This window comes from Alternaria triticimaculans (assembly GCF_023758025.1).
Source record: "Alternaria triticimaculans strain BMP 0046 chromosome Unknown scaffold_17, whole genome shotgun sequence".
Lineage (NCBI taxonomy): Eukaryota > Fungi > Ascomycota > Dothideomycetes > Pleosporales > Pleosporaceae > Alternaria > Alternaria triticimaculans.
In genome coordinates, this window is record NW_026055974.1 from 585,693 (window position 1) to 612,329 (window position 26,637).

Here is a 26,637-nt window from a genome sequence, read left to right on the forward strand (position 1 = left end):
AAGGCGCGCCAGTATGCGAGCGTTGCCAGAACGTCGGGATTGAATGCATAATTCCCGAATTTCACATTGGTCGGCAAAAGGGCGTGAAGAAGTAAGTGGTGAGACATGAGGGCAAGAACTAGACTGACTGTTTTATAGCAAACGATCAGGCCTAGAGAAGGCAATATACCAGGTCGAAGAAGCCATCAAAAAGAGGAAATCAGATGCAGCTACGAGTCAGAGTACGCTGCAGCAACTACAGCAGCTTCTGAACGAGGCGCAAGGGGACGAAGACTCCAATCAAAACCCAAACACATCGCCTGCCTCAGAGGTACATCCTCACATATCGGCGAGTAATCTTGTTGGTACTTCAAGCGACGATCAACTCGCTGTTGAAGATGTCGAGAACCCACTCCAGCTGCTCGCCCGTGCCTCGGATCTGCGGATTGCAACACCACAGTCATATAACCAAAGTACCGCCAGCCCTGAAGACAGGTTCAATGGTAGCCAGCAGAGCGCTTTTCTCGACGTTCACCACTTTTTTCTGCCGATGAAAGCACATCTTGATCAGGGCTCAGGCCTGGATCCCATTGATGTTGGGCTCGTAACCAAAGACGAAGCTGAGATGCTTCTACAGTAGTAAGTCATGTCAAACCTCGGATCTGGACTCAAGAACGTAGCTAACGGAATTTAGCTTCCACAAAAAGCTAGCACACACACGCTGGGGGCTCGACCCTTTGGTACATACATTGCCATTCGTTCGAAACCGCTCTGCCTTTTTGTTCACTACCCTGTTAGCCATGACCGCCATATTCCTACCGGAAACTTCTGCGCTGGCTAAGAGACTACTACTGCACCGTAGATTCCTAGCCGAGCAAGTCATTACCCGAAAGTACAGATCTGTTGAAATCGTGCTAGCTTTCATGGTCAGTATTCCTTGGATGCCTCCAGGGTCCCATGCAAGCGACGACGACACGAGCCTCTATCTAGCTACAGCGCTTTCGATCGCGTTAGATCTTATGCTAGACAAAGTGATAACGCCATCGACATCGTTCGATCAGGAGCTTGTCAGACAGATACCGAAGTCAGAATGTCTTCACGCAAGAAAAGCACTGGCGATGGACGGCTTCGAAGACGTCGACCCAAATTCGGAATGGGGCCAGCGACTTCTTCGCCGCAGAGAAAGGGTCTGGATTTCTTTGTTTGTCTTGGAGCGAGGAGTCTGCCTAGCCCGCGGGCGTAGCTACTGTGTCCCCAAGACATGCCTGATCCAGTACTGCGACAAGTGGCACGACCATCGATGGGGCGATGCTCAGGATGGCCCGCTTGTATCCATGGCAGTCCTCCGCCGCGATCTTGACGACCTTTTTGCTGAGGTGCGCACGCGCTGTGATAACTATCGTCTTGCCGAAATAGGGACAAAGGTCGCCCAAGAAATCGACGGGTCTATCGAGAGCTTCTTCGACAGCTGGTCTCGCGCCTGGCCCTCTGTAATCGCTGATCCGGAGAGCAAAACACTACCTCCATATGTCGAAATCCTTGTTACACACACGCGGCTTTCAACCTACTCAATGCTCCTCAACCATCCTAGCGCACCTCCAGAAGTCAAACGTTCTTTCCGAAAGTCTGCACTATCCTCGGCACTCAACGTTATGCGTGCGGCGATCCAAGGCGAGTCACGTCTCAAATCGATGCCGAACAACACCGTTACGATGATTTGCTTCGCTGCAAGTATAGCGCTCGCTTTGAGTGCACCCGTGCCGGAGGCCGGCGGAAAGCAGAAGAGCCTTGCTCCAAGCGTCCGACATCTTATTGAAGATACCGCAACAGTTCTTGAGCGTATAGGCAGCACACCCATCCACCGGAACGGGGCTTCGGTCGTCTACGGCCGCTTCTTACGCGTTCTCGTTAAGCAGGCGCCGGAGATTGAGAGGCTACCACAATTGCCAGTCCACGATCCTGCACCACCGTCGATGGCCATACCAGATCTTCTATCGCCGTCATACAAGGTGAATGATGCGATGCCTGAAAACCATACGATGGGGCCAGATCCTATATCCAGCTACTGGCCGGATACACTAGACTTCTCAGCCATGTCGTACAACGAAGTCAACGAGACTGTGACGAACTCGGATCTGTTCTCCACAGCGTTACTAGATCTTCCGTGGAACGATAGCAACCCATTGTGGACAGATTGGATGAATCTGCCGGACTTCAACTTCCCGTAAAGTAGCGCGCGATCCAGTTTAACGAGCTCTCGTTATTTTTATGGGCTTCTCAGGAACTCTGAAGGGATCCGAGACAGGCAAAGCCATCTCCCGCTGCCCAGAACCTCGCGTCGGCGCGTGATACAGCGGATGGAGACGGGACGCGTCGCCAAGCGCGAAGGAACTGAGAGAGGGGCGCGACCTCGGAAATCGCCAGAAGCTAAACCTCATGTGATTCCGCGGCAGATGAAGCCCCGCACCAAGCTCGAAAGTCGCTCCATCTTCGGTAGTTGAAATGACGCCGATGGATGTCAAATGTATGACGTTAGAGCTGTTGCGCGGCCCACGCACGCGTCCGATGGCGTTCCTTCGGACAACAGTCGCAAAAGCTTTGCCCATACTCCCAGAGTCGGTGCTTCTTGAGTCTCCTTAACTGATGATTTAACTTCACTGTTCTGCTGCTTTTGTTCACGCGCGTCACAATGGATTCATTACCTTCGTCGTACCGGCTGCTCGCAGCTCTGCCAGCGCGGTTATGTTCACAACGACCTCTCCCCACACAACTACGAGCCGCACGACTCCCACCGCGATGGCGATTCACCGGTCAACTGCGAAGCATCAGTCAAAGCGCTCCCATGATCGACCGCTCTAAATCGAAGCTTTTCAAAGACGCAGATGAAGCGGTCGCAGACGTACAACCGGGGTCCACAGTCTTGAGTGCGGGCTTTGGATTATGCGGTGTTGCAGACACGCTCATCGGAGCGATGAAGAAGCGCGGCCCGCAGTCGCTACACTCCTTGACAGCCGTCTCCAACAATGCTGGAATTGAGGACGTAGGAGGCTTAGCGCTACTTACGAAAAGTGGACAAGTCAAGAAGCTCATCATAAGCTTTCTGGGAAACAACAAGGCATTGGAAAAGCAATATTTGGGCGGTGATATCGAGATTGAACTATGTCCACAGGGTACGCTTGCGGAGAGAATAAGAGCTGGCGGTGCGGGCATCCCAGCGTTCTACACGCCCACCGCTGTCAACACGTTACTACAAGATGGAGAGATCCCCGCAAAGTTCGATAAAGACGGAAAGGCGGTGGGCTTTGGTCAGAAAAGGGAGGTCAGAGAGTTCAATGGCAAGAAATTTCTCATGGAGACTGCATTGACCGGCGATGTTGCGATAATTCGAGCGCACAAGGCCGACGAGGCTGGCAACTGTGTCTTCAGGTAAGAGAGAATTCTCTCTAGTGCTTCGAGCATCGTTTCTGACAGCGGTTGTAGATACACCACCAAAGCCTTCGGTCCCATCATGGCCAAAGCGGCCCGCCTCACCATTGTCGAAGCCGAAGAGATCGTCCCAATCGGTACTTTTGACGCGAACGACATCGACCTCCCCGGCATCTTCGTCGACCGCATCGTTCCTTCCACAGCTCCCAAGAACGTCGAGATCAAGAAGCTCCGAAAACCCGCTGCCTCCTCAGATGCATCATTCAAGAACGAGGCAGCAGAGCGTCGCGACCGAATCGCTCGCCGAGCAGCGAAGGAACTGAAGCAAGGATACTACGTCAACTTGGGTGTCGGAATCCCAACGGCAGCAGCGTCTTTCGTGCCTGACGGTGTGAAGGTGTGGCTACAATCCGAGAACGGCATTTTGGGCATGGGCCCCTACCCGACCGAAGAGGAGCTCGACCCAGACATCATCAACGCCGGTAAGGAGACAGTCACACTCCTGCCGGGCGCCTCAACATTCGACTCTGCAGAGTCATTCGGCATGATTCGTGGAGGCCACGTCGATGTCTCTATCCTAGGCGCTCTCCAAGTCAGTGCTTCCGGCGACCTAGCAAACTATATGGTACCTGGAAAGGTTTTCAAGGGCATGGGCGGCGCCATGGACCTCGTCAGCAACCCAGAAGCTACCAAGGTAGTGGTCGCTACTGAGCACGTCGCGAAGGACGGATCAAGCAAGATTGTTCAGGAATGCAAGCTGCCGTTGACGGGAGCCAAGTGCGTCAGCACTATCATTACAGACATGTGTGTATTCGAGGTCAACCGGAAGCGTGGTACTTTGACGCTTACCGAGACTGCGCCTGGTGTGAGCGTCGAGGATGTCAAGGCGAAGACAGATGCTAGCTTTGAGGTTGCGCCTGATCTTAAGACCATGGAGTAGACATTTTGTGTAGTTTTGGCGTAGTTTTGGCGTAGCATACCCAAGTGATGATCGTTGTCAATTTCCATACACAGCCCACCATGAGTCGTGATGCAACTGTGAGAAAACGCGAACCATGCGACAAAGCTAAAAGAATTGACCGTTTTACGCGTCATTTTGATCGTCGCAGACAGTTTGATCATCCAACAGATGTCTCATGACCCAAACAGAAAAACAAAGCATCGCGATCGCGATAGCCAGATCGTCGGTTACCCAAAGTACAAGCTTGGTTCTTTTGGTCGCTTCCGATAACAGCGCATGCATCACAGCACGCGCAATCTCCAGAACAGGACGTTGCGATAACAGAAAAGAAGCTTCAGACTATATTTCCATCGCACCTGGGCATGCAACAAGACCGTTGACGATCTCCCACGAGAGCGGTGCCTGGGAGATATCGTCGAGTTGGCATACCGAATTTCGGGGGCAGCCAAGCTGTCCAAGTGGGCGGCTGAAATGCTTCGCACTGCTTGGTCCACGCTCCATCCAGCACCTGGGCACAACGAAAAGCTTGGTACCGCCGATCCGCGATCAGCCCTCCACATGCGCATTCATCAACAAACCACAAAACCCACCATGTCATACCTACATGGCTACACTCATCCGAGCTGCTATCCGCGACTCCTCCCTTATCTAATCCACGTCGGATTACAAAAGCCTTCGGAAACAGAATAACATCCGCAGCTCGTACAGCTAACGCCCGAGTCAGTAACGCTGATGTCAAGCCTGCCGATCGCTTGTCTGCCTTAAGAGCGCTATGCATGGTTTGGCATGGTTCAAGCATAAGCTTGGTGCAGTCGGGGTAGCCCTTCACTCGTCGGCAGCACAACTCCGCCAATCGCACAACAGATAATCCCGATTGTGCCGTGACCCTTGCGCCCGCCCCCATGGGGTCAGCATGGGTAGCGCCGTTTCTGGGCAGTTCGGAGGCGGCGGTGGTGTGCGGTGTACATGGCGCTACCGGGAGCCCGTTGAGGAGGGAGGGGGAATAAGTAAGCTCGTCGGTCGCGCACTCGGGGTTTCTTGTCAACGCTTTTCTTGAGCTGCGTTCCAGATTCTGTTTTCTCTGCTTGTACCAATTGGGGTTTCTGAGGTTGTTCAACATGAGCCTGGATAAGATGCACGATGAGAAATTTGAGAATGGGAGTGGGAGTGAGCGGTTGGAGGCGGGGTTTGGTGAGGATGGGAAAGCTGCGAAGACGCTGTTGTTTAAGATGGATGTCCGGTATGTTTAACCTCTTCGATCTACTACATTCATTCAGATGCATGGCGCTGACAAGCACAGCATCCTACCTGTTCTCGCCCTCCTCTTCTTGTGCTCGTTCATCGACCGTACGAATGTCGGCAACGCAAAGATCTTGGGTCTCGAGAAGGACATCAACATCAACGATCACCAATACTCGATCGGCCTATGCGTCTTCTACGTCACTTATATCGCCAGTGAGCTCCCGTCGAACCTGGTGCTGAAGAAGATGTCGCCTAAGATCTGGCTGCCACTCTTGACGGCGGTGTGGGGAATCTTGACAATGTGTCTTGGTTTCGTTACCAACTTCGCGTCATTCGTCACTGTTCGCGCATTGCTTGGTTGCGCTGAGGGTGGGTTGCTGCCGGGTATGGTACTCTACCTTACTGGCTTCTACCGTAGACAAGAGTTGGCTTTGCGCATCGGTATCTTCTACACAGCAGCGTCCCTATCGGGTGCTTTCGGTGGTCTGCTGGCCCGCGGACTCAACGCGATCGGACCTGCTGGAGGTCTTGAAGGGTAAGAGATAACCTCTCACTTCCAACAACCCATATCTAACTGCGTAAATAGTTGGCGATGGATCTTCATCGTCGAGGGCCTCTTGACCGTACTCGTTGGCGTATGCTCCGCGCTCTTCCTACCTAACTCCATCGAATCAGCCAAATTCCTCACACCCGACGAGAAAGAGCACGCTCGATACCGGCTCGGCGAGCAAAGCGCATCCCACGAGCGCTTCGACTGGGCAGAAGTCAAACGCGGAGTATTCAATGTCCAGGTCTGGCTCACTGCATTGGCATACTTCGCCATCTTGAGCGGACTGTACAGCTTCGGTCTCTTCCTCCCTACCATCATCAACAACGGCTTCGCCAAAGACCCCAACGAAGCACAGCTCTGGACCGTAATCCCTTACGCCGTGGCATCAGTCTTCACAGTAGCGGTCGCTCTCCTATCCGATCGTCTTGCCCTACGTGGCCCCATCATGCTATGCACCCTACCCGTTGCCATCATCGGCTACGGCGTCATCAGCTCATCCACCAACCCCAAGGTCCAATACGGCATGACTTTCCTCATGGCAACTGGCATGTACGCAACTGTACCGTGCATTCTCTCTTGGAACAGCAACAACTCTGCTGGCCACTACAAGCGCGCGACTACTTCTGCCTTGCAGCTCGCGATTGCGAACGCAGGTGGTTTTGTGGCCAGCTTCGTGTATCCGAAGAGCGAAAAGGAGAATCATTTTCACAAGAGTCATAGCATCATGCTGGGATTGCTTTGCGCGGCTTGGGTTCTGTAAGTTTTTGAGATATTACTTTTGGCTGGAACTCTTTACTAACATCTTGATAGGATTGCTGCGAATGTTTTGTGGGTACGGAAGATCAACAAGGATAAGGCGAGTGGGAAATATGCTGAGTTTGAGGGTAGAGGTGATGACCGTGACCCGGACTTTATCATGGTTATGTAGATTCATAGTCTATACAGAGCAAAACCATGGACAGTGTACTCCAACTTGCCACGTCCCCATCAAGCGTGCACAACTCAATCCTCCGCGTCTTCACCAGACGTGACCGGCTTCTTCTTCTGTATCCCATCCTGCTCATTTTTCAACTTCTCTCCATCGACCTGTCTTAGATCATCCTGTTCCTTCTCCCAACCCACCAACCATTTGCACTTGGAGTCATCAGGAGCCAGATACAAAGGACGCGTAACAGCCAGCCGCCAATAACCCATACTCCTATCACTAATGCTGATCTGTGGGTGTTCGTATGTGCGTTCGAGCGCATCAAAGAAGGCCGTGCACTCAGTCTGTAAGCCCAGAACGCGGAGACACCGGAGGATACGCGTGATGCGAAGATGATTGTGGTCGAACCTAATGGCCCAGTTGGCGAACTTCTTACGATAATCTGGCGCGCGGACGATGTGGTATGGAAGGGGTTTGGATGCAGAGACGTTGGTGTGCGAGCCTGGTGGGAAGGAGGCTGTTTCAGTCGATTCGCCTTGTTTCGACTCCGCTTCAGACTCGTTGGACACCATGAAGCCGTAGAAGCTGAGCATGCGCTCGAAGCTTCGTCGTAGGTTCTGCCGTAGCTCACTCCGTGAACGGAAGGCTTGCATTACTTCGAGGTTGACGACTGGGGCCTGTAGATGGTTAATATGCTGCAAAAGTGATTGAAGATATCGTTTCATTCTCGCTGTGCCCAGGAAGTATTCACGAGGCTGCACTTCGACATATCTTGAGTTCCACTATAGCGAATACCTCCCGGGTACGACATCAGGAAACTGGAAGGCTTACTTCACTGTTGTATGGAGAACCCTCTGGGAGCGGAAACAGCATCTGAACGTAGTTATGGGATGCTTCCAGCCTACTGTCTGGCCATGCCAGTATCTCATCGAGTTGCCGACCGAGGGCGTCCTTGGCGCGTACATCTGGGTCGTAGAAGCGGACGATGAGTTGGCTCTTGCTAGCGGTCGCAGCCTGACCAGCTTTTGAGGCGTCTGACAGGACCATTTTAGTGCGCTTGTTAGATGTCGTAGAAGTTGAATATCGATGTCGCAAACAGTGTATAAATTATGGGTGAGAGGTCAGAAGTACGCAGGTAAGGCTGCACCCTCACCCCGTGTACCTAGGTAGAATGCGCCTTCCCTGAACTGGGCTAGCTCCATCGCGCCTTCAGGGCTTTCCCTTCCCCGCCAAAACAGAAAGGGATGACTGCTACAACTTGGTGAAAGAACATGGTGCCCGAATTCTGAAGTCGGAAACGTACGTTGTTACTGGGTTATTTTTCTTATCGATCCAATCCTGATGTAGGCTACAGAGACCTGTTCAGATTCCGCCGCGGCTGTCGCAACAGCGACGATCATTCCGCATGCAACCTAGAGACACTACATACTACCTGGTAGCCGCGGGTGGTATCGCGCTAATGGTACCGCGATTGTCGTCGTCCTTCGTTCACACTCTGGCGACGTGTCTTCGCCCCATTGAAGCCCTGGAGTCCGCGGGATGAAAGCTGAACGCTGACGTCATCCGCGCAGATTGTTGAACAGCGCCGCTTCCAGACCCCATTCACCACCCGTGCGCCTTACTTGGACGCTTGGTAGCCAGCGCAAACGCAGGGTACATGATAGACAAACCTGCTCAGCCCCTACCAACGCAGGATTATTCACGCGCTATCAGCGATAATGTTTTCCTTAAATCTGACTATGGCACTGGCGAAGACTCTGCTTGCTCAACCAAACTCCTCTGCTACCCACAACCATTTGGAAGCAACTCTCTTTGATTTAGGACATATATCTTGATACTCACAATGAGCTCTGAAGGTGTGTGTTGATGGTGTTTCTTTCCGCTATTCAAATCTAACAACGTTATAGAACAGAAGCCGACACCAGAGAATGAAACCCTATTCCAGGGTTTCGAATGGAACGTCCCGGATGATCACAAGCACTGGCGACGCCTTGCCGAGGAGCTTCCCAAGCTAAAAGCCATCGGTATTACCAACATATGGCTACCCCCTGGCTGTAAAGGTGCCAACCCTCAGGGCGTTGGCTACGACATCTACGACCTGTACGATCTCGGCGAATTTGAGCAGAAGGGTCAAAAGGGAACCAAATGGGGAACCAAAGAAGAGCTACTCGAACTTACGAAGGTCGCCAAGGAGCATAGTGTGGGCCTGTACTGGGATGCCGTATTGAACCACAAGGCTGGAGCCGACCAGACGGAGAAGTGCCGTGTTGTTGAAGTTGACGAAAATGATCGCACTAAGGAGGTTTCTGATGCCTTCGAAATCGAGGGATGGCTAGGCTTCGATTTTCCGGGTCGTGGCGAGCAGTACTCCAAGATGAAATACCACTGGGAGCATTTCTCAGGTACCGACTGGGACCAAGCCACCGAGAAGAAAGCCATCTATAAAATCCTAGGTGACAACAAAGGCTGGTCGCAATCCGTGGACGATGAGCAAGGCAACGCGGACTACATGATGTTCGCCGACATTGACTACTCGCACCCTGAGGTTCAAGAAGACGTCAAGAACTGGGGCGTGTGGATCACTAAAGAGCTTGGCTTGAAGGGCTTCCGGCTCGACGCTGTGCAGCATTTCTCCTCAAGATTTACCAATGAATGGATCAAGAATCTGCGCAAACAGTGCGGTGACGACATCTTCGTGGTCGGCGAGTTCTGGTCGGGAGACGTAAAAGAGATGAGCGATTGGCTCGACGACATGAACCACGAGTTCGCTCTCTACGACTCGCCTCTCCTGAACAACTTCGGGTCCATCTCGACAAGCGAATCGGCGGACCTGAGGAAGGTCTACGATAATACACTCGTTCAGATGCGTCCTACCGATGCTGTTACGGTCGTTACAAACCACGACACACAACCTGGGCAGGTGATGGAGACCAAGATCGAGGGCTTCTTCAAGCCTCTTGCCTACGCTCTCATTCTGCTGAGGCAGGAAGGCTACCCATGCCCATTCTACGGCGATCTTTACGGTCTCTCAGAGCCGCATGAGACGCCTGCTTCATGTGGTGGAAAGCTCGCTGATCTCATTCTCGCACGAAAACTCTTCGCGTACGGAACACAGGAGGACTACTTCAACGAAGCCAACTGCATCGGGTTTGTGCGTCGTGGAACATGGGACAAGAAAGCGGGTCTGGCGTGTGTGATGAGCAACGCAGGTCCCGGTCAGATCAAGATGGCTGTTGGCGAGATGCATGCCGGTGAGAAGTGGACTGACATCCTTGGGTGGGAGGAGAGCGAGGTCGAGATAGACAGCGAAGGTTATGGACTGTTCAACTGCCCAGGCACCAGTGTCGCGGTCTGGGTGCGAAGCGATGCTGAAGGGCGCGACCAATTTCCTACAAACTTCGATGCGAACGTATACCACAAAGATTAGATAGGCAACATCTTGTTGTAGAATGTGACAGGGAGAACTGCGAACACCCTGAGTGTGTATCGCCTCTCTGAAGAATTGAATACTGCGCCTGACAGACTGGCGGTGTGGACCTTATCAAGCCTCAAACTGCTTGCTTTTCTCTTATCAAGACCCTGTGCGCCGCAATCCAAGGGTTGCAACTCATGGAACCTGCGGGAAGATGGTTGGGGAGATCGGCGATGAAGCTTCCGCTTCGGGACCAGCGCGGAACCAATCAATCGCGACAACGCCGACCATTTTAGACGTTTCGCGGCGTTTCTCTAGTAAGCGAGCATGCAGCGTACCCGCCGACAGTGTATACTCGATTCTCATGGTTGCAGGAGCGTCTATTGACGTCTACACAACATAGCCAACGGCTCCGTGATGCCGGAACTTGTTGCATGTGACATGTGACCCCCGCGATCGCTATGTCTAGATCGTGGGTCTCGTGTCAGGGCACGCGCATCAATTTAACTCCGCTCCTCCGCTTTTCTAGCTTCTGTCGCCCTCGACGAGCCGAACACTCACAGCCCCTTTGATTCTTTTCTTCAGACGTCTACTCTGCCCTGCGTTTCTAACGACGAGCGCCTCGCTGCAGACTTCCCATGTCGCTGATTCAGCATGTTACACAGCAAGAGGGCACTGATCGCGAGGAGGCGTTGGTAGATTTGTTCTTACCGCCTGTCGACCGCCAGATTAGCCGACAGGATGCTGCGGAACGTCGGCTTTCTCTTGAGAGCGCCATCTCGGGAGCTGGCTTCTTGAGCGCACAAGGAAAGAGCGTGAGGAGAGTTATCAGTTACGACATAATACCCAAGCCCGAGGAGCTCGCACCGGGCGAGGAACCTGGAGGCTTGACGCCATACAAGGTGCCGACGGGCAAGCGTATCGGTAAGTTTGGCTGCATCGCATTCGCGTTCTGACCACTAACACGCGATTACAGCACAGGTCATTGTAACGGTTCTTGCGTGTTGGTTCGCTAGCGGCATCGTTTTCGGTTTTGCAGCTTTGAAGCCAATTCTTATCAAGGAAGGCGTTTTCAGCAATCTGTGCACACCCGAAGAGGTGGATGCCGACGTTGAAGTTTGCTTCGAGCAAGATCTCAGGTTGAACTTCTTTTTTTCTTTGGCATCGACTACGGCGAATGTTTCTGCTCTCCCCGTCGGTACCCTGCTCGATCGCTATGGGCCCAAGCTTTGCTTCCTTTCTGGTGCTTTCTGTCTCGCGGTTGGAAGTATCCTAATGAGTCTCGCGTTTCAGATCGAGCATTTTGACGGATATACAATCGGAAACTTCTTCCTTGCCCTTGGAGGCACATTTGTCTTCCTGCCCTCTTTCCAGATTGCTAACGCCTTCCCCAAGTATGCGGGTAGCATCGTTGCGCTCGTTACTGGTGCATTCGACGCTTCAGCAGCAGTCTTTCTCTTCTACAGGCTCATGTACGATGCTAGCGACAGGGCGTTCAAGCCACAAACTTTCTTCCTGGCCTATCTCATCGTTCCAGCAGCCATTGCTATCGCGCAGCTTACCTTCTTACCGACCGAGAACTACAAGACTGAGGCACAACTAGAAATGAAGCTTCAGAGAGCTGAAGACGCTATGCGAGACGTCCATTCTTCGGATGATGAGCTACCCGATAACGAGATCTGGAAGCGAAGGAAGGCCCGTAGCTCGCGACGCAAGGAGAGACAGAGCAGACTTGATGAGCTGATCGGAAATGAGGCGGCTCGTAAGATCCGGGAAGAGAAGGCTGAGCAGAGATTGGAAAACTCCGGTGTCTGGGGAGCACTGCACAACAAGTCTGCCAAAGACCAGATGCTGACGCCCTGGTTTATATTGCTCACTATTCTGACCGTGATCCAGATGGTGCGAATGAACTTCTTCAGTTAGTAAATCCCTTCAGTGCGCTTGAATACTGCTAACGTTTCGCAGTTGCTACTATCCGCGAACAGTATACATACATGCTTGGATCAGTCAAGCTCGCAGAAAAAGTCAACGACTTCTTCGACGTTGCTCTGCCCGTCGCTGGAGTCGTCGCAACTCCCTTCTTGGGCGCACTCCTCGACAACGTCAGCACACCTGGCGTACTCTCACTCCTCGTTGTCATCATCGCTGCTATCGGAGTCATTGGCTCCATCTCAACTCTTTGGGCTGGATATGTCAACGTTCTTCTATTCGTCTTCTTGCGCCCGCTTTACTATTCCGCCATGTCTGACTACGCCACCAAGGTCTTTGGTTTCGCTACGTTTGGACGAGTTTACGGGACTATCATCTGTGTGTCCGGCCTGTTCAACTTGTCGCAGACTGCAATCGACGCCTTGACCAAGGGCTTGTGGCACGGCAACCCAGTCCCAATCAACATCATTCTGGCTGCTTTGGCGTTTGTCGTGGGTACGGCACTCGTCATATATGTCTCGGTACAGGTTTACCGTATGAGGAAGAAACTCGACGAGGAAGACGCCATTACCGTGACAAACACCGAAGTAGGTTCCATCATGGAAAGCCTGCTCGAAGAGGACGAGCCGAGGTCCTACGGCACAGTCAACCGCCAGCGACAGCCATGGGAGGTTTAATATGGTGGCGCGAAACTCTATTCATTCTTACCTCCGACATTCCCAGACCAGTTCGACGATATTCCTTCGCCGCTGTTATTACGAGTACGATTCAAATACGGCCGTCATTGAATCATGCTTCCTATACTAATTGGGCTCCTTCCTAACGTAATTAAAAGTTGTCACATTCTGTACGAGCGGGCGTTCATGTTCATCGCGTTATATTGCAGACTGTCATCAGCCGAGCGTCTTTATCAATAATAGTCATCGTCAAGCGAGCGTTATGGGTACGGGTTTTCGGGTCATGTTACATCTCATCATGTTTACGGCGCCAGATTGCAAGTCCATGTAGACTAGATTGCGATTTGTAGAAATTGTGCAGTGTTTTTGATATCCATTGTCATCATCCGTTGTTGTTTGTTCTAGTTCAAATCAAATCCAAAATCCATGCAATCTATCTTTGCGTCAAGGCTGCAGGTACAGGCTGTCAAGACTTCGATACCACTTGCCCAGGTGAGCGAGGCAGTGACGCTAAAATTACGCCCCTCTTAGCGCTGGTGTGGGGCTCTGCGGCCCAGCCCCCATTCTCGAGCTTTCGGTAACCGAACCCCTCACTGATCGTACGACACTTTCCATCCACCACGAGCAGGGAGGGCCGATATCGCTGCCTGAGAACGACCACCGCTAATTCTAGAACCGTTACATTCGCTTGGTAAACTTGGTACCTGCGGCCGTTGTCTTGGAGCAATGGGCATGCTTTGCCTTATGACGCGTTGCAGTGGTACATCGTCTGCCTAAGCTGACATCCTCGCCGCATGCTGGGGCCTACGTCCACCGTTGTGCTGGAACAGTCGACTTGACAAGTGGTTTCAAAGTGGACCTCTGGCGCAGGTACCAAGGTATACTGCTGACGTCTCGTGGAGAGGGTTCACCTTGACTGTGCTGCAATGTCCGTCGGCCGGCCACCTAGACTTCCCAGCTAGCACACCGGTGGCTCTCGAAGCATGACAGAGACTTATTCACCCAAAATATGCAGCTGTTTGGCGTCTGGCGCGCTTTTTTAGGAGCTTCTCGTTCTCGGAAATACCCAAGGCGCATTCAATAGACGTTACTATCTGTAAGAAGAGTTGGGATGCTGGAAACGGACAAAGACGAAAGGTAGCCTGACACAATGGAGTCCTCCATGTCCTGGGAGAGGAAAAGCCTCAGCACAGCCGAGTGAGCCCCCATCTCTCAGCTCAGCATGCATCGCGAAACTCGTACCCTGTCGTCATGGCATCTGTATCCTCGTGGCGTTTTGGAGCCCTCGACCCAACTCGAAACCTCAACTAGACACATGATCAACGTCGAAAGTATCGTTTGCGTTGATGACAAGTATCTTTCTGCATGTCATCGTCATGGCCGTGTTCACGGTCTTCGCTTGGGGCCATCTTTACAACCCCAAACCCGCGCCACAGCCTGCCATTGTAGATTTGGGGCCGATGGAGAGCGACCATGCAGTACGCCTCCCTCAGTTCGTTGCGCAACACGCAGTCGAGATGGACAGAGCTGCTGACATTCTTAGACATCGAAAGGAGGCGTGGGAAACAATCAAGGGTCAATGTTACATGTTGACAGCTTCTGACATTTGTTCTACCCAGCTGCTTAGGTATGATCGGTCCTGAAAACATATATGTATGGCAGTCATTCTGCTTGTATTGCCCCAGATACTTTCAACGCATCATTCTTTCCTCCTCTTACATCTCCTCCTGAACACTAGGCCAACCTGAAACCATTTCCGAAGCTTGCTTTCCATCATGGGTATCCGGTTCTCCCAGTGGGTTGCTCCGTCCATTGTACTTCACAGTACCCTCACATCTGCTCTCGTCGTACCTAGAGCCGCGTACAGCGGATATGACGAGTCTTATGGCACTGGAAACATCCATCCGACCACCATAGCCGCATCATCTTCCATGGCTTCTCAGGCCTCATCCCTTGGTACGTCATGCGTCACTTCCGGGACCATAACCATAACGCTATCAGGCTCGAGTATCGTGCCGCCGGCTTCGATAATTGGCACCTATCCTGCCGTGAGCGGCCCTACCATCACTGGTGAGAACAAAGCAGATTCAAGTTGACAAGCAACATCTCATACTACTGCAGGTTATCCTTCAGGTCCTTCTTCGAGCTCGGTTGTATCGAGTATCATTGTGGATTATCCTGCGGAATCATCCGCACCACCTCCTGAGAATCCAGCGACTTCAGACTATCCTGCTGTCACTCCTACTTCGAATGTGGCTTCGTCAGCTGGCGGCGGATATGGCCCTTCCCCTGCGCCTGTCTCCCCCCACCTAAGTAAGGTTACGAGCAGTGCGATTTCGGAGAGTACCGCAACTCCAAGTAACTACAGTATGTCTTTCCATTCCATCATCTCTCGCGCGTTTTACTATGCATACCCTAGACAGAAATTGCAGGAACACGGATAAATGACCTTGTGATAGATACGCCCTTGCCATATGCCACCAACCCCGCGACAGCATCAGTAGCACCTTATCCTACCACTCTCCAAGGGGCACATGTATCACACAGTGCAGGCCCAGTTGGTACTTCACCAACTCTCCACGTACCGTATCCGACAGGAAACGTTACATCGAAGCCTCCTTCTGGAACGGGGTATCCGACGTCAAGCACCGTGCTGCCGTATCCGGAAGAAAGCGATACTTACTTATCGCAACGGTCCGCCACATCTTCTGCATTAGGTTTGTTGACTTGATACATCACGAAGTCGCATCAGTGTGTGCCGCTGACTTTGTACAGCTACTCCTGATTATCCGACGGCATCCCCAGCTCTTCCCATCTCTTCGGCACAATCTTCAGCCTCTCCTGACTATCCGACATCGCCTTCGGTCCCTCCAATGTCGTCGGCATCATCGTCAGGCTCTCCTGTTTATTCGGCATCAACACAGGTTCCTCCTGTCTATTCGGAAACACCAGCCCTTCCAGTTTCGTCACTCTCCTCAGCCTACCCTGTTTTGCCAGTATCGTCTTCTTCTCCTCCCATGCACCCAGAATCCTCTTCAGCCCCTCCAGACTATCCGGCATCGCCTTCAGGTCATCCCACCCCTTCGACGTCGCCTTCTGTCCCTCCTATGTACGAGACATCGTCGTCAGCCCTTCCGGACTATTCGGCATCAACACCGCTCCCTCCTGCCTCTTCGACTGCGTCGCCGGCCTACCCTGTCTCGCCAACATCGTCAGACCTTCCGGACTATTCGCCATCAGTACCGGCCCCTCCCGCCTCGCAGACATCATCTCAGGCCTACCCGGTTTCGCCGCCATCATCTTCAGTCCCGCCGATGCCTGCGACGCCATCATCGGCCCTTCCTATCTCCTCGACGCTCTCTTCAGCCTACCCTGTTGCGCCTGCATCGTCTTCAGTCGTTCCCGCGTATCCGGCGTCATCTTCGATCGCTCCTGCGTATCCAGCTTCATCTTCGGCTCCTCCAGGCTATCCCACGGCTTCTTCAGGTACCCCTCTTGAGCCAACGCCATCTTCAACCTCAGTCGTAGCACCTACTCCAATTGTCAGTTCTACGCCAAGCGTCTACGTCCCAGCTACCTCTCTTCCGCCAGCGTCAGGGAGCATGACTACAATGTACTCGGCAGTTCAGCCTGTAGCTACTGATTACCCGGCATCGCCTGGGGTACCTGCTTCCGAGATCTCCACGGGTACTGAGCAGCTCGGTATTTATTCCCCTTCATTCTCATTGTCGAATCTCAAATGCTTACTCCACACTAGATTACCCAGCGGCACCTACTACCATGATCACCAGCGCTATTACGTCCTCCGCGACCCCGGACATGTATGTCACGCCTGCTCAACAGACAGGAGGATATGCAGCGTTCGCTGGAGTTGGTACCTGAGTCTCATGGAGATGAAACTGGTGACTCGGTCCCATGGACTGAAGTCGGTGATGCAGCAGCAAACGCTAGGGTTGGCCTGTACTCGTACGCCTGTATCAATTTCCTTTGTTCCACGTGTTGACATTTGGGTAATGTTTTGGGTTTTGGAGTTTGCCCTGGTATCTAGAAAACCTACTGAATCCACTCATTTACCAAGCGATGCACGACCATGAAAGTAATTTTTTCGAAAGCTGCGTGGCCGTTTCTGATTGACAGGGTACAATCCCGGCTTGTCGGATTGCTCAGAGAACATGACGTGGGGTTCGCGGATCGATAGTCCGTGCGTCTTCGCGTTGCTATGGCAGGGAAGTAGCGTCGCGTGGGCGGCTAGTGCTGTTTACCGCTCACCGTCTGAGCTCGCACCACCACATATTACATAGACGTGCTGCACAACTTCCTTAGACTACCAAAGTTGAACAACCAAACTCACAGCAGGTGCTACCCTTCGACAACATACATAACCCCCCAAACCGTCAAGTTGGCGCGCCTCAAAGAATCCCCGGTCCAGATGGATCCGCCTCCGCCTCTGTCGCCAAACAAGGCACCCTTCTCGCCTGGGATGCCCATCTTCCCAGCCAGTCCCGACCGCGCTGCTGGCTCAAGATCTCCGTATGGCGACTCCAGGGGCTCATCGCCAGTCCTCTCGCCCTCGACACCCAACCTCCGCCCCCACTCGCCCCTACGACACACACACCGCCGAACCGATTCCGATGTTTCCGTCACAGCCCTCACAGGCATGTTCGAGAACCTCGAGGTTAAGGACCCACGGGAAGCATGCAAGCGCTTCAAGGAGTTGCTGGACAAGGAGAGGATACGACACGCGGAGAAGTTGAACAAGATCGAGAAGGAACATGCCAAGAAGGAGCGCGACCATGAGTTGTCGTCGAGCCGACGCGACGTGCGCATCGACGAGCTGAAGCACGAACTTGAGCAGACAAAGGAATCACTTGCAAACGCCGTTACCAAGGAAAGATTTGAGAAGAGAGTCCATGAGAGCAAAGCTGCCATCGACAAGTGGGCGAAGGCTTTCCAGGAGAACGAAGAGAGGTGGAAGAGTATGGACGCCAAATATGTAAGTACATCATGCTCTTCTACACAGTTCCACCTATTAACATGTTCCAGACGGAAGCAGCATCGCGAGCCAAGTCTTATGAGGGCAAATACAGACACTGCAAGACGGAGTACATAGCGGCCAACAACGAGAAGCTCCGATGCTCCGCAATGATACCACAACTCCAGGCCAAGATTCAGAGCGTCCAGCGTAGCTTACAGCGGGCCGAGTCAGATGTCAAGTTCAAGACCGATGAAGCCGCCAAGTACAAGAACGAGGTGTACAGCTTGCAGATGGAGATTGAAAGCGTTAGCAACCGGCTGAACGAAGAAGTGCAGACACTGAAAGAGAAGCTTGGTCTTGTCGAGGGCGAGCGGGACGCTCTTAAGACGAGCTTGAAAGAAGAGGAGGTTCTGCGCATCGCTGCGGAAGGCCAGATACCGCTTCCATCGGCTGACGCGGAAGAGACCGATGAATTCGCATCACCTGTTCGATCACCACGCAAGCCACGCAACCTCGCACGCGAGGACGACGACAAGGAAAACGTGTCGCCAAAGAAGAACGCTGTTGATCTGCGCTTCATTCAGCAGGAGCTGGCAGCAGAGAGACGTGCTCGCGAGCGTGCCGAGGAGCAGATCGACTTCATGAAGATGGAGTGCCAGTTCCAGTGCTGCTCTTGCCGCATCGCTGAGAACAGGGGAAAGCACTACGTCCACGATGACTCCCTCGAAGCCGAGATGCAGCGCATCAAGGTCTCGCTACCCATCTCTACGCCCCCAGCCAGCAACCACGGAGACGATGTCATGGAAGGTGTAGTGATCAAGCAAGAGTCTGTGGAGAACGAGCGTCCCATCACACCGCCTGAGGATACTGTAGTCAAGACAGAGTCCGAGGAGCCTGAGACCGTTGTCGCCTTCTCTCCAGACACAGGAACCTTCCGCTCTGTGCCATCACCTATGAAGTCTCGTCCGTCAGCAGACATCGCCACACATGCAGAGCCATCACCTGTAGTCGAGATGATCGATGCACCAGCGCCCGACGCGGTCGCTCCTGCCAACATATCTTTGCCACAGTCCCGTCCTGCATCGAGAGTCGACTTCGTTCTTCCTACCCGCAGGGAGAGTAAGGCTGTAGACATCAGCATCCACGAAGACGCCGTCGACGACGACAGCGAGGACGAGGACATGTCACCACCGACGCCCGACAGGGAGCCCACTGGGCCTACAACGCCCTATCTCACTCGCACTATTACCACAACAACTACCATCCCCCTCCACTTCTCCCCTGCCACTCCAGCGTTCAAGGCTGGCCGTGGGCCTATGACTCCTTCGACTGTAGCCCACGCTGCAGCCAATGCACAGACCCCTGTTCTGGGTGAACTGTCACTCAACAAGCTAGGCATCGACCGGGAAGCCGCACTCGCAGCGATCCGCGAGCGCAGAGGACGTGCTAGAAGCATGGCCGCTGGTCACGGAACGCCGATGAAGCAGATGGTCGAAGGTGTAAAGGACCGCAGAGACATTAGTGCGCCTGTGACTCGGGTGCGAAGTGTATCGCGGATACGAAGATGAACGATCGAGATTGGACGCTGTGGAGGTGGCTGGTGATTGCCGTGCTGACTAGGGTGCAGCGAGAGTCGTGATACCATTGATTTCCTGTTGCGACTTTACCTTGCGCTTAGCGGCATTGCATGGCGTTGGAGGCTATTGCTGCATTTGAACTTTCCCGGCGTTGTCTGTCTGCATAGATGTTTTGCACAAGCAACGACTGCGTTATATACCACAGTTTTGCTTCTTGCTAGTTCTTACGATATTGTAATTGAGTATTGACATGTTCAACTTTGTCTGGTGTTCTGGGCTGAAGTTGCTGTGGATGTCAATGGCTGTTCGTGCTTGTGACCAACGTCTTTTTTGAACACAAATTCATTTTTGTAAGAGATACACTGGTTGGTTAGAGCAATGGACCATTTTCTTCGCGTGGTGTTCAAGAGACGAGATGGGCGGGCCCCGGCGTGCACACTTCCGCCAAGCCCCGCTAGCGCACGATTGGCGGTTCAAGCGAACGTCGAAATTGATCGCACTCGAACACCTGGATTATCTCTTGCGACAGCGACTACGAACTTTGACGCCCAACCCTCTTTCTCCCTTCCACACCGACAACCGCAACCATGTCTGACAACGGAGAAATCGAGGTCGAGAACCCCACCGGCATTGCCATCCTCCCCAAGGATGTCACCGACGAGCAGGGCAGCGTAAAGCTGTTCAACAAGGCAGGCTTATTACAACTTCCGCTCACACGCACGATTCTGACTTTTCGCAGTGGTCCTACGAGGAGGTCGAGGTCCGCGACATCTCATTGACGTACGTTTCCCCCACGATATCGCGCCGCACACCCGTATAAAGGACAATGGTGGCATTGGATACTTTGTATTACGCTGCGAGACCTTCGGCTAACTGAAGCCGCAGCGACTACATCCAGATCCGCTCGCCTGTCTACATCTCACACTCCGCCGGCCGATATGCCGTCAAGCGGTTCAGGAAGGCCCAGTGCCCCATCATTGAGCGTCTCACCAACTCGCTCATGATGAACGGCCGTAACAACGGAAAGAAGCTCATGGCTGTGCGCATCGTCGCTCACGCTTTCGAGATCGTACGTCTACAATCTGCCAGGTTTCGGAGTCGCGAAGATGGCATAAAATGCGCGTCGGGAGACGGCTGACAATTGCAGATCCACATCATGACCGACCAGAACCCCATCCAGGTCGCCGTCGATGCCATCGTCAACTGCGGTCCCCGTGAAGACTCCACCCGTATCGGTTCCGCCGGTACCGTCCGTCGCCAGGCCGTCGATGTCTCTCCCCTCCGCCGTGTCAACCAGGGTATCTCCCTCCTCACCATCGGTGCCCGTGAGGCCTCTTTCCGCAACGTCAAGAGCATTGCTGAGTGCCTTGCTGAGGAGCTGATCAACGCTGCCAAGGGTAGCAGCAACTCGTACGCCATCAAGAAGAAGGATGAGCTCGAGCGTGTCGCCAAGTCCAACCGATAAAGGCGTGCGTTCTGTGTATGGGTGTGCATGGTGTCTCTGGGAGGAGTTCTTTCGAATGGCTGTTCTGGTCGTTTTTTGATCGGACAGAATGAGGGATCTTATGCATGGCATGGCTTTCCTAGGCGATTAAGACCTCTTTCATGGTTGCATGACAAAAATGGACAATACGATACCACGTTCAGATGAGCAGTTGCTGCGTGCGAGGTGATGTTGACGGCCACCGACAGACGAGAGGAGGCCGGACCCGCTGTTGGAAGGCATCGTGTAGCTGTGAAATGCCACTTCATGTACAACACAATGGCGGAAGTCGTGTAGATCTTCGATGAACTTCAGTACATCCAAATTCATCTATGGGTATCTCATCTGCACTTTTTATGTACATGTCTATGCTGCCGCCCGCCCTAACACAGCCCTCTCTAATATGGCTCCAAACTCTTCGAAGCCGACTTTACCATTGTTCTTATCTCCAAGTTGCTCAGCTTCAGCATAAGCCTTGACCATAACCTCCTCGTCGATCCTTACAAGCCAGTCGTGGCCTGTGATCATGATATGACCCCCCTCATTTTGTAGTTGCTGCATAAGCCCACTTGCGCGGATCAATCTCTCGACCCAAACCCTATCTTTACCCTCCGCGTACGCTGCGTCGACCAAATCCACGGCACCCCTCTCCTTCATTGTATTCCTTACAAAGGCGACAACCCTCTCCCGTCGTGCAGCTTCCATCTCAGCCTCCTTTTTCTCCTCTGCCTTCCTCTCCTCTCGCTCCAGTCTTGCGCGCTCGCGAATCTCCTCTTCGACAGCCGCTCGCCGGGCTTTTTCCGCTGCCGCAGTCGCCTCGCGCTCTTCGCGGCCTTCTGCTTCTTGTAGACGGCGCATCTCGGCTTCTGAACGTAGCCATTCGTTGTATGCGCGTTGTTGGTCTTTGCGTGCGAGCGATTTGGCTTTCTTGGTGCCGACTACGCGTTGCGTTGGCGGGGGACGGTTCGCGTTTTGTGGTGGGGGGTTTGCGGGGCCGGGTGCGAAGGCATCGTCGGGTAGCTGGGCTTCTTGTGCTTGAGTATTTGGCTGGCGATGTTGTGGCTGAGGGACGTCTCCGAACAGGGCTTGGAGCTGGTCTTGGTGCTGTGGTGGTGTAGGTGCCCGTGGCGGTCGTGCGGCTTCTACGCCATCGTCTTGGAGGACCAACCGCTCGTCTAGTGGTGCTTGTTCACGCTCATCTCTCTGTCCGCCTGCTGGGTTCCCGATCCCTTGTTCAACCGGGCGATTTATGCCTTCGTTATTCTCTCTTTGAGCATCGCCCGCCTCTGCTGCTTGCCGTTGCGCATTGTACCATTCGCCGATTTGTGGAGCGAAATATAATGTTCCGCAAAGTACAGCTGTGTGCAGAAGATCTTGCGACAGAGGTGTGCCAGATCGCGTAAACGGCAGCAGAAGATTCAGGATCGTGAACGGAAGAGATAGTATGGCCCCCATCGTAACGTTCGTGATCGTATAGTCGATGCTCAGGTTTACACGTTGACGGAGGGTGCGAGTCGATAAATCGAAGTGGGGTTTTCGCGCGAAGACCGGCTGGTAGCGATTGGAAGCCGCTAGCGGTCCATGTAATTGGGAAGTAATATCTGCGGTATAATGAGGAGTCGATGCTTGTGCGATAACAGTAGTCGTCGTGGCGCTAGAGATGTGCTTCGGGTGAAAGACAATGTTAAGTCAAGTTGATGATGCAACTTGAAAGCCCGCCGTAGGGCTGAGCGCTAGTGCCGCGTTGGTGTTAGCGTACATCTTGAGCGATCCATGGATCATTCACATGCAACGAAGTGCTCCTGTCGTCAGCACGGCACGAGTCTTACAGACGTCTGCGCAATGACACTTTGACTGCGCGCGTTCATCGTATTTTCTGCCCTTTTGGTACAGCATAGTCGCTCTGACCATACCACTAACCGGAGGCCTGAACATGAATCCATCAAACCTCGCATTGGTTTGGAAAGCACCAAGATAAGAGAGGGATAATACAGCAGATAATAGTTTCATGAGTGATGGAGTCAGTCAAGACCTGGATATTGGATGCAGGGTGCGTCTCCAATAATATCTAACCTTTTCTTGGAGGGTGCGCCTTACGGCCGAAAGCAAAAACCTCGGAGCCTTATTCGCCCTCCTCTCCACATTGTCAAGAGAGGGTAACCAATCGACGTTTTCAACCCCAGCCATAAGCTTTCCCAATCGTTCAGACCCTCCGAGGGCACGGCTGCTGTGTAACATTGCTATGGGGAACGGACTGCGATACCACCGCTTGACGATACGTGCGGAAGGCATGACCCGATTGTCCACAGGTCTGGCCGTCCAACATGTGTACGATGCAGGGATCCGAATCGCTTTTATATCTCTGGACAGGTCCGAATAATGATTACTATACTCTTGTAGCTTTGGCTTCATTCATCAAGGCTTCAATCCACCCGACTCATCATATTCTTCTGTCGACGCTTGTCTGACTCGTACCATTGCCACTCTCCAAGCTATACGATTGGCCCATCTCTACCTCACGCGACGCACATCTCTAGCCTACGGCATATTGAGGCACCTTGCTGCGGGGTCACCACATATTACGCGCCGTATAATTGGTCAACTGAACGTCAACATGGTCGTCGCAACAACAGATGTCTGGCCCAACACGGCGGGCTTCGACACGGATTACGAAGAACACGAGCCCGTGGAGCTCATCGTCAAAGGCACGATCCCACGGCATGCTGCAGGTGTATTGTATCGGACGGGTCCACTCGGCTACAAGGCGAAGACAAACGATGGCAAGATCTGGGCAGCAAGACATTGGTTTGATGGATTCTCATGTGTCCATCGTTTCCAGATTGACTTTCCCGACGCGGACGGCCCGGCGAAGGTTACATACCGTTCGCGACGCACAGTGGATGAGTACCTTGAGATTGTTCGTACGACCGGAAAATTGGATAGTACCACGTTTGCTGCAAAGCGTGATCCATGCGAGAGCTTCTTCTGGAAGGTAAGTCCTGACTGTACGAGATGCACGTGAGGCATACACTGACTTTGTACTTCCACGTCTGAAGGTCATGAGCATGTTCCAGGCATCACAGAATGAGCGCAATGTCGGTGTTACGCTCTCCATCAATATGGCTGGAAGTGACAAGCTTACCAAAGGCGCGAAACCGACGACCAACGGTCACACCAGTGGCGTTGAGACTCTGCACGCCCGAACAGATTCTAGTGCCATCAAGGAAATCGACCCAGAGACGTTGGAGCCGCGCGGTTATGCACGTCAAGAATTCCTTCACCCGGAGTTGAAAGGGCCTTTCTCTGCCGCCCACGCCAAGTCTGACCCCCAGACTGGTGACATGTACAACTTCAATCTCGACTTTGGATACAAGGGTACCTACCGCATCTTCCGTGTCTCGGCAGCGTCCGGCGAGACAGATATACTCGCTACCTTCCATGGTACACCTGCATACATCCACTCGCTGTTCTTGACCGAGAACTACGTCATCCTCTGCGTCTGGAACAGTCACATTACATGGGGTGGCGTTTCGCTTATGTACCACAAGAACGTCGTCGACTCTATTGCGCCCTTTGACCCCAACTCTAAAGCAACATGGTACGTTGTCGACCGCCGCGAAGGCAAGGGGCTTGTAGCAACGTACGAAAGCATGCCTTTCTTCTGCTTCCACAGCATCAACGCCTGGGAAGAGCCATCAGCTTCTGACCCTAGCAAGACCGACATCGTCACCGAGCTCAGCATGTTCGAGAACCTGGACATTGTCAAGCGCTTCTACTACGACAACATCATCTCTTCCATCGACACGCCTGACTATGAGGGTGAGAAGCGCAGGCCGTGTCTTCCGATGCAGGCGCAGTTCCGCCTTCCAAGCGTCAACGCTGGTGTTCTTACCGCGATGCCCGCCGAGCTTCTCTTCCAGGCCGACAAGTTCAAGTCGATGGAGTTGCCCACGCTCAACCCTGCATATCTGACCAAGCGCCATCGCTACACATATGGATGTGCAGACCGTCTCAGGTCTTCGTTCTTCGATGGCCTCGTCAAGTTCGACAACAAGACTCAGGAAGCTATCTACTGGGAAGTTGATGGTCATACGCCTGGCGAAGCGATCTTCATCGTTGACCCTGAAGGTGTGGAAGAAGACGATGGCATACTGTTGAGTGTGGTCTTGGACGGCTATGCGGAGAAGAGCTACCTTCTCGTGCTCAACGCGAAGGACTTGACGGAGATGGGAAGAGCTGAGATGGCGGGGCCGATGAGCTTTGGGTTCCATGGGACGTTTAAGGAGACGTACAAGACATACCGTGGAGATGTGTGAGCGAGACTGCTAGCGCTCAACAGCGGATGCATCGCTCTTGCCTTTCACATCAACCTTTCGCAATATCATGTTCCAATCTTTATTTCCAGCAATGCAGGGTCGTACTAATGGCTCTATACGGATGATGTGCCCAATTACTGGCAATGAACGCTTCTGCACACGGCATTAATTCTTTCGTTTCAAAAGTTTCGCAATGGATTCGGCAACTACTCTGGAAAAAAGATATCGCTTACAATCTTATCACAAGGTAGTCACTCTCTACAGAACTTGACGACGATGATCTTCCGACGTATACTTGATTGCATTCACAATCGAGCTACTTGAACCCGTATTAATCTAATTACTAACCTCTTCTAGACTTTACATTTAATATACTAGCACTAGATAACCTAGATAATCTAAATAATTAACTAAATAACTTATTACTTATAATAGCTACTTAGCTATTACTATAATACTTTTTTTATATATTTTTATTTTTATCTTTTATAATAATTTTATAACTTACTAAAATAGCTAATATTTATACTTTTTAGTTTATATTTATAAACTAACTATTTAAAATATTTTACTTTACTTAAGTAAGCTAAATACTAAATAGTTAAAATTACTAAATAAAATTTAATACTACTATTTTTTTAGTAATTAAAAAGTTTTTAGCTACTTAGTTTATACTTATAAATATTAGCTATATTTATATTTATATTAGTATTTTTAGTATATATATTTATATACTTTAATACTTATTAAAAATAAAACTATACTTTTAAGTATTATATAACTATTTAGTATATAGCTAAGCTTTAAAAAAAGTACTACTTTTAAAAATAATAATTTACTAGTAATAAGTAGCTTATAATTTTACTACTTTTTTTATTATAATAGTAAACTTTAAAAAAGCTAAAAGTTATAAAAAAATACTAAATAGTAGTAATTTACTATTAAAAGTAAGCTAAGTATTTATATAAAAAATAGTAATTATATTAGTAGCTATAGTTATATATATATTATATTTTTAAAAAGTAATACTTACTATAGTTATTTTTTATATATATATATTTTTTTTAACTTATATTTATATATAGTAATTTTATTTTATAGTTACTATTTACTTTACTTTATAGTACTATAATAATATAAAGTAAAATAAGCTACTTATAACTTTTATAATATTAATAACTTTAA

General features: G+C 51.7%; 11 protein-coding genes across 11 annotated transcripts; 9 read left to right on the top strand and 2 right to left on the bottom strand.

The window, feature by feature from the left end:
* Positions 1-13: 13 nt before the first annotated feature.
* On the top strand, positions 14-2,207 carry J4E78_008970 (uncharacterized protein; the record flags this gene model as incomplete). The annotated part of the gene is made up of 3 exons (XM_049369568.1): positions 14-21; positions 139-618; positions 674-2,207. The coding sequence occupies 3 exons, from the start codon at positions 14-16 to the stop codon at positions 2,205-2,207; spliced, it is 2,022 nt and encodes a 673-aa protein (XP_049218892.1).
* A 461-nt stretch (positions 2,208-2,668) lies between these two features.
* Positions 2,669-3,409, top strand: J4E78_008971 (uncharacterized protein; the record flags this gene model as incomplete). The annotated part of the gene is made up of 1 exon (XM_049369569.1): positions 2,669-3,409. One exon carries the CDS (start codon positions 2,669-2,671, stop codon positions 3,407-3,409), a length of 741 nt encoding a protein of 246 aa, XP_049218893.1.
* Positions 3,410-3,487: 78 nt separating this feature from the next.
* J4E78_008972 (uncharacterized protein) lies at positions 3,488-4,345 on the top strand (the record flags this gene model as incomplete). The annotated part of the gene is made up of 1 exon (XM_049369570.1): positions 3,488-4,345. One exon carries the CDS (start codon positions 3,488-3,490, stop codon positions 4,343-4,345), a length of 858 nt encoding a protein of 285 aa, XP_049218894.1.
* A 1,139-nt stretch (positions 4,346-5,484) lies between these two features.
* On the top strand, positions 5,485-7,086 carry J4E78_008973 (uncharacterized protein; the record flags this gene model as incomplete). Its single annotated transcript, XM_049369571.1, has 4 exons — positions 5,485-5,606; positions 5,667-6,143; positions 6,195-6,914; positions 6,969-7,086. The coding sequence occupies 4 exons, from the start codon at positions 5,485-5,487 to the stop codon at positions 7,084-7,086; spliced, it is 1,437 nt and encodes a 478-aa protein (XP_049218895.1).
* A 74-nt stretch (positions 7,087-7,160) lies between these two features.
* On the bottom strand, positions 7,161-8,130 carry J4E78_008974 (uncharacterized protein; the record flags this gene model as incomplete). Its single annotated transcript, XM_049369572.1, has 3 exons — positions 7,161-7,760; positions 7,915-8,083; positions 8,123-8,130. 3 exons carry the CDS (start codon positions 8,128-8,130, stop codon positions 7,161-7,163), a joined length of 777 nt encoding a protein of 258 aa, XP_049218896.1.
* A 796-nt stretch (positions 8,131-8,926) lies between these two features.
* J4E78_008975 (uncharacterized protein) lies at positions 8,927-10,510 on the top strand (the record flags this gene model as incomplete). The annotated part of the gene is made up of 2 exons (XM_049369573.1): positions 8,927-8,939; positions 8,991-10,510. 2 exons carry the CDS (start codon positions 8,927-8,929, stop codon positions 10,508-10,510), a joined length of 1,533 nt encoding a protein of 510 aa, XP_049218897.1.
* A 623-nt stretch (positions 10,511-11,133) lies between these two features.
* Positions 11,134-13,101, top strand: J4E78_008976 (uncharacterized protein; the record flags this gene model as incomplete). The annotated part of the gene is made up of 3 exons (XM_049369574.1): positions 11,134-11,419; positions 11,472-12,413; positions 12,461-13,101. The coding sequence occupies 3 exons, from the start codon at positions 11,134-11,136 to the stop codon at positions 13,099-13,101; spliced, it is 1,869 nt and encodes a 622-aa protein (XP_049218898.1).
* A 4,429-nt stretch (positions 13,102-17,530) lies between these two features.
* Positions 17,531-19,644, top strand: J4E78_008977 (uncharacterized protein; the record flags this gene model as incomplete). Its single annotated transcript, XM_049369575.1, has 2 exons — positions 17,531-18,094; positions 18,145-19,644. 2 exons carry the CDS (start codon positions 17,531-17,533, stop codon positions 19,642-19,644), a joined length of 2,064 nt encoding a protein of 687 aa, XP_049218899.1.
* A 596-nt stretch (positions 19,645-20,240) lies between these two features.
* Positions 20,241-21,118, top strand: RPS5 (ribosomal protein S5; the record flags this gene model as incomplete). The annotated part of the gene is made up of 4 exons (XM_049369576.1): positions 20,241-20,324; positions 20,393-20,433; positions 20,539-20,722; positions 20,801-21,118. The coding sequence occupies 4 exons, from the start codon at positions 20,241-20,243 to the stop codon at positions 21,116-21,118; spliced, it is 627 nt and encodes a 208-aa protein (XP_049218900.1).
* Positions 21,119-21,502: 384 nt separating this feature from the next.
* J4E78_008979 (uncharacterized protein) lies at positions 21,503-22,591 on the bottom strand (the record flags this gene model as incomplete). The annotated part of the gene is made up of 1 exon (XM_049369577.1): positions 21,503-22,591. One exon carries the CDS (start codon positions 22,589-22,591, stop codon positions 21,503-21,505), a length of 1,089 nt encoding a protein of 362 aa, XP_049218901.1.
* Positions 22,592-23,750: 1,159 nt separating this feature from the next.
* J4E78_008980 (uncharacterized protein) lies at positions 23,751-25,452 on the top strand (the record flags this gene model as incomplete). Its single annotated transcript, XM_049369578.1, has 2 exons — positions 23,751-24,128; positions 24,193-25,452. 2 exons carry the CDS (start codon positions 23,751-23,753, stop codon positions 25,450-25,452), a joined length of 1,638 nt encoding a protein of 545 aa, XP_049218902.1.
* Positions 25,453-26,637: the final 1,185 nt, after the last annotated feature.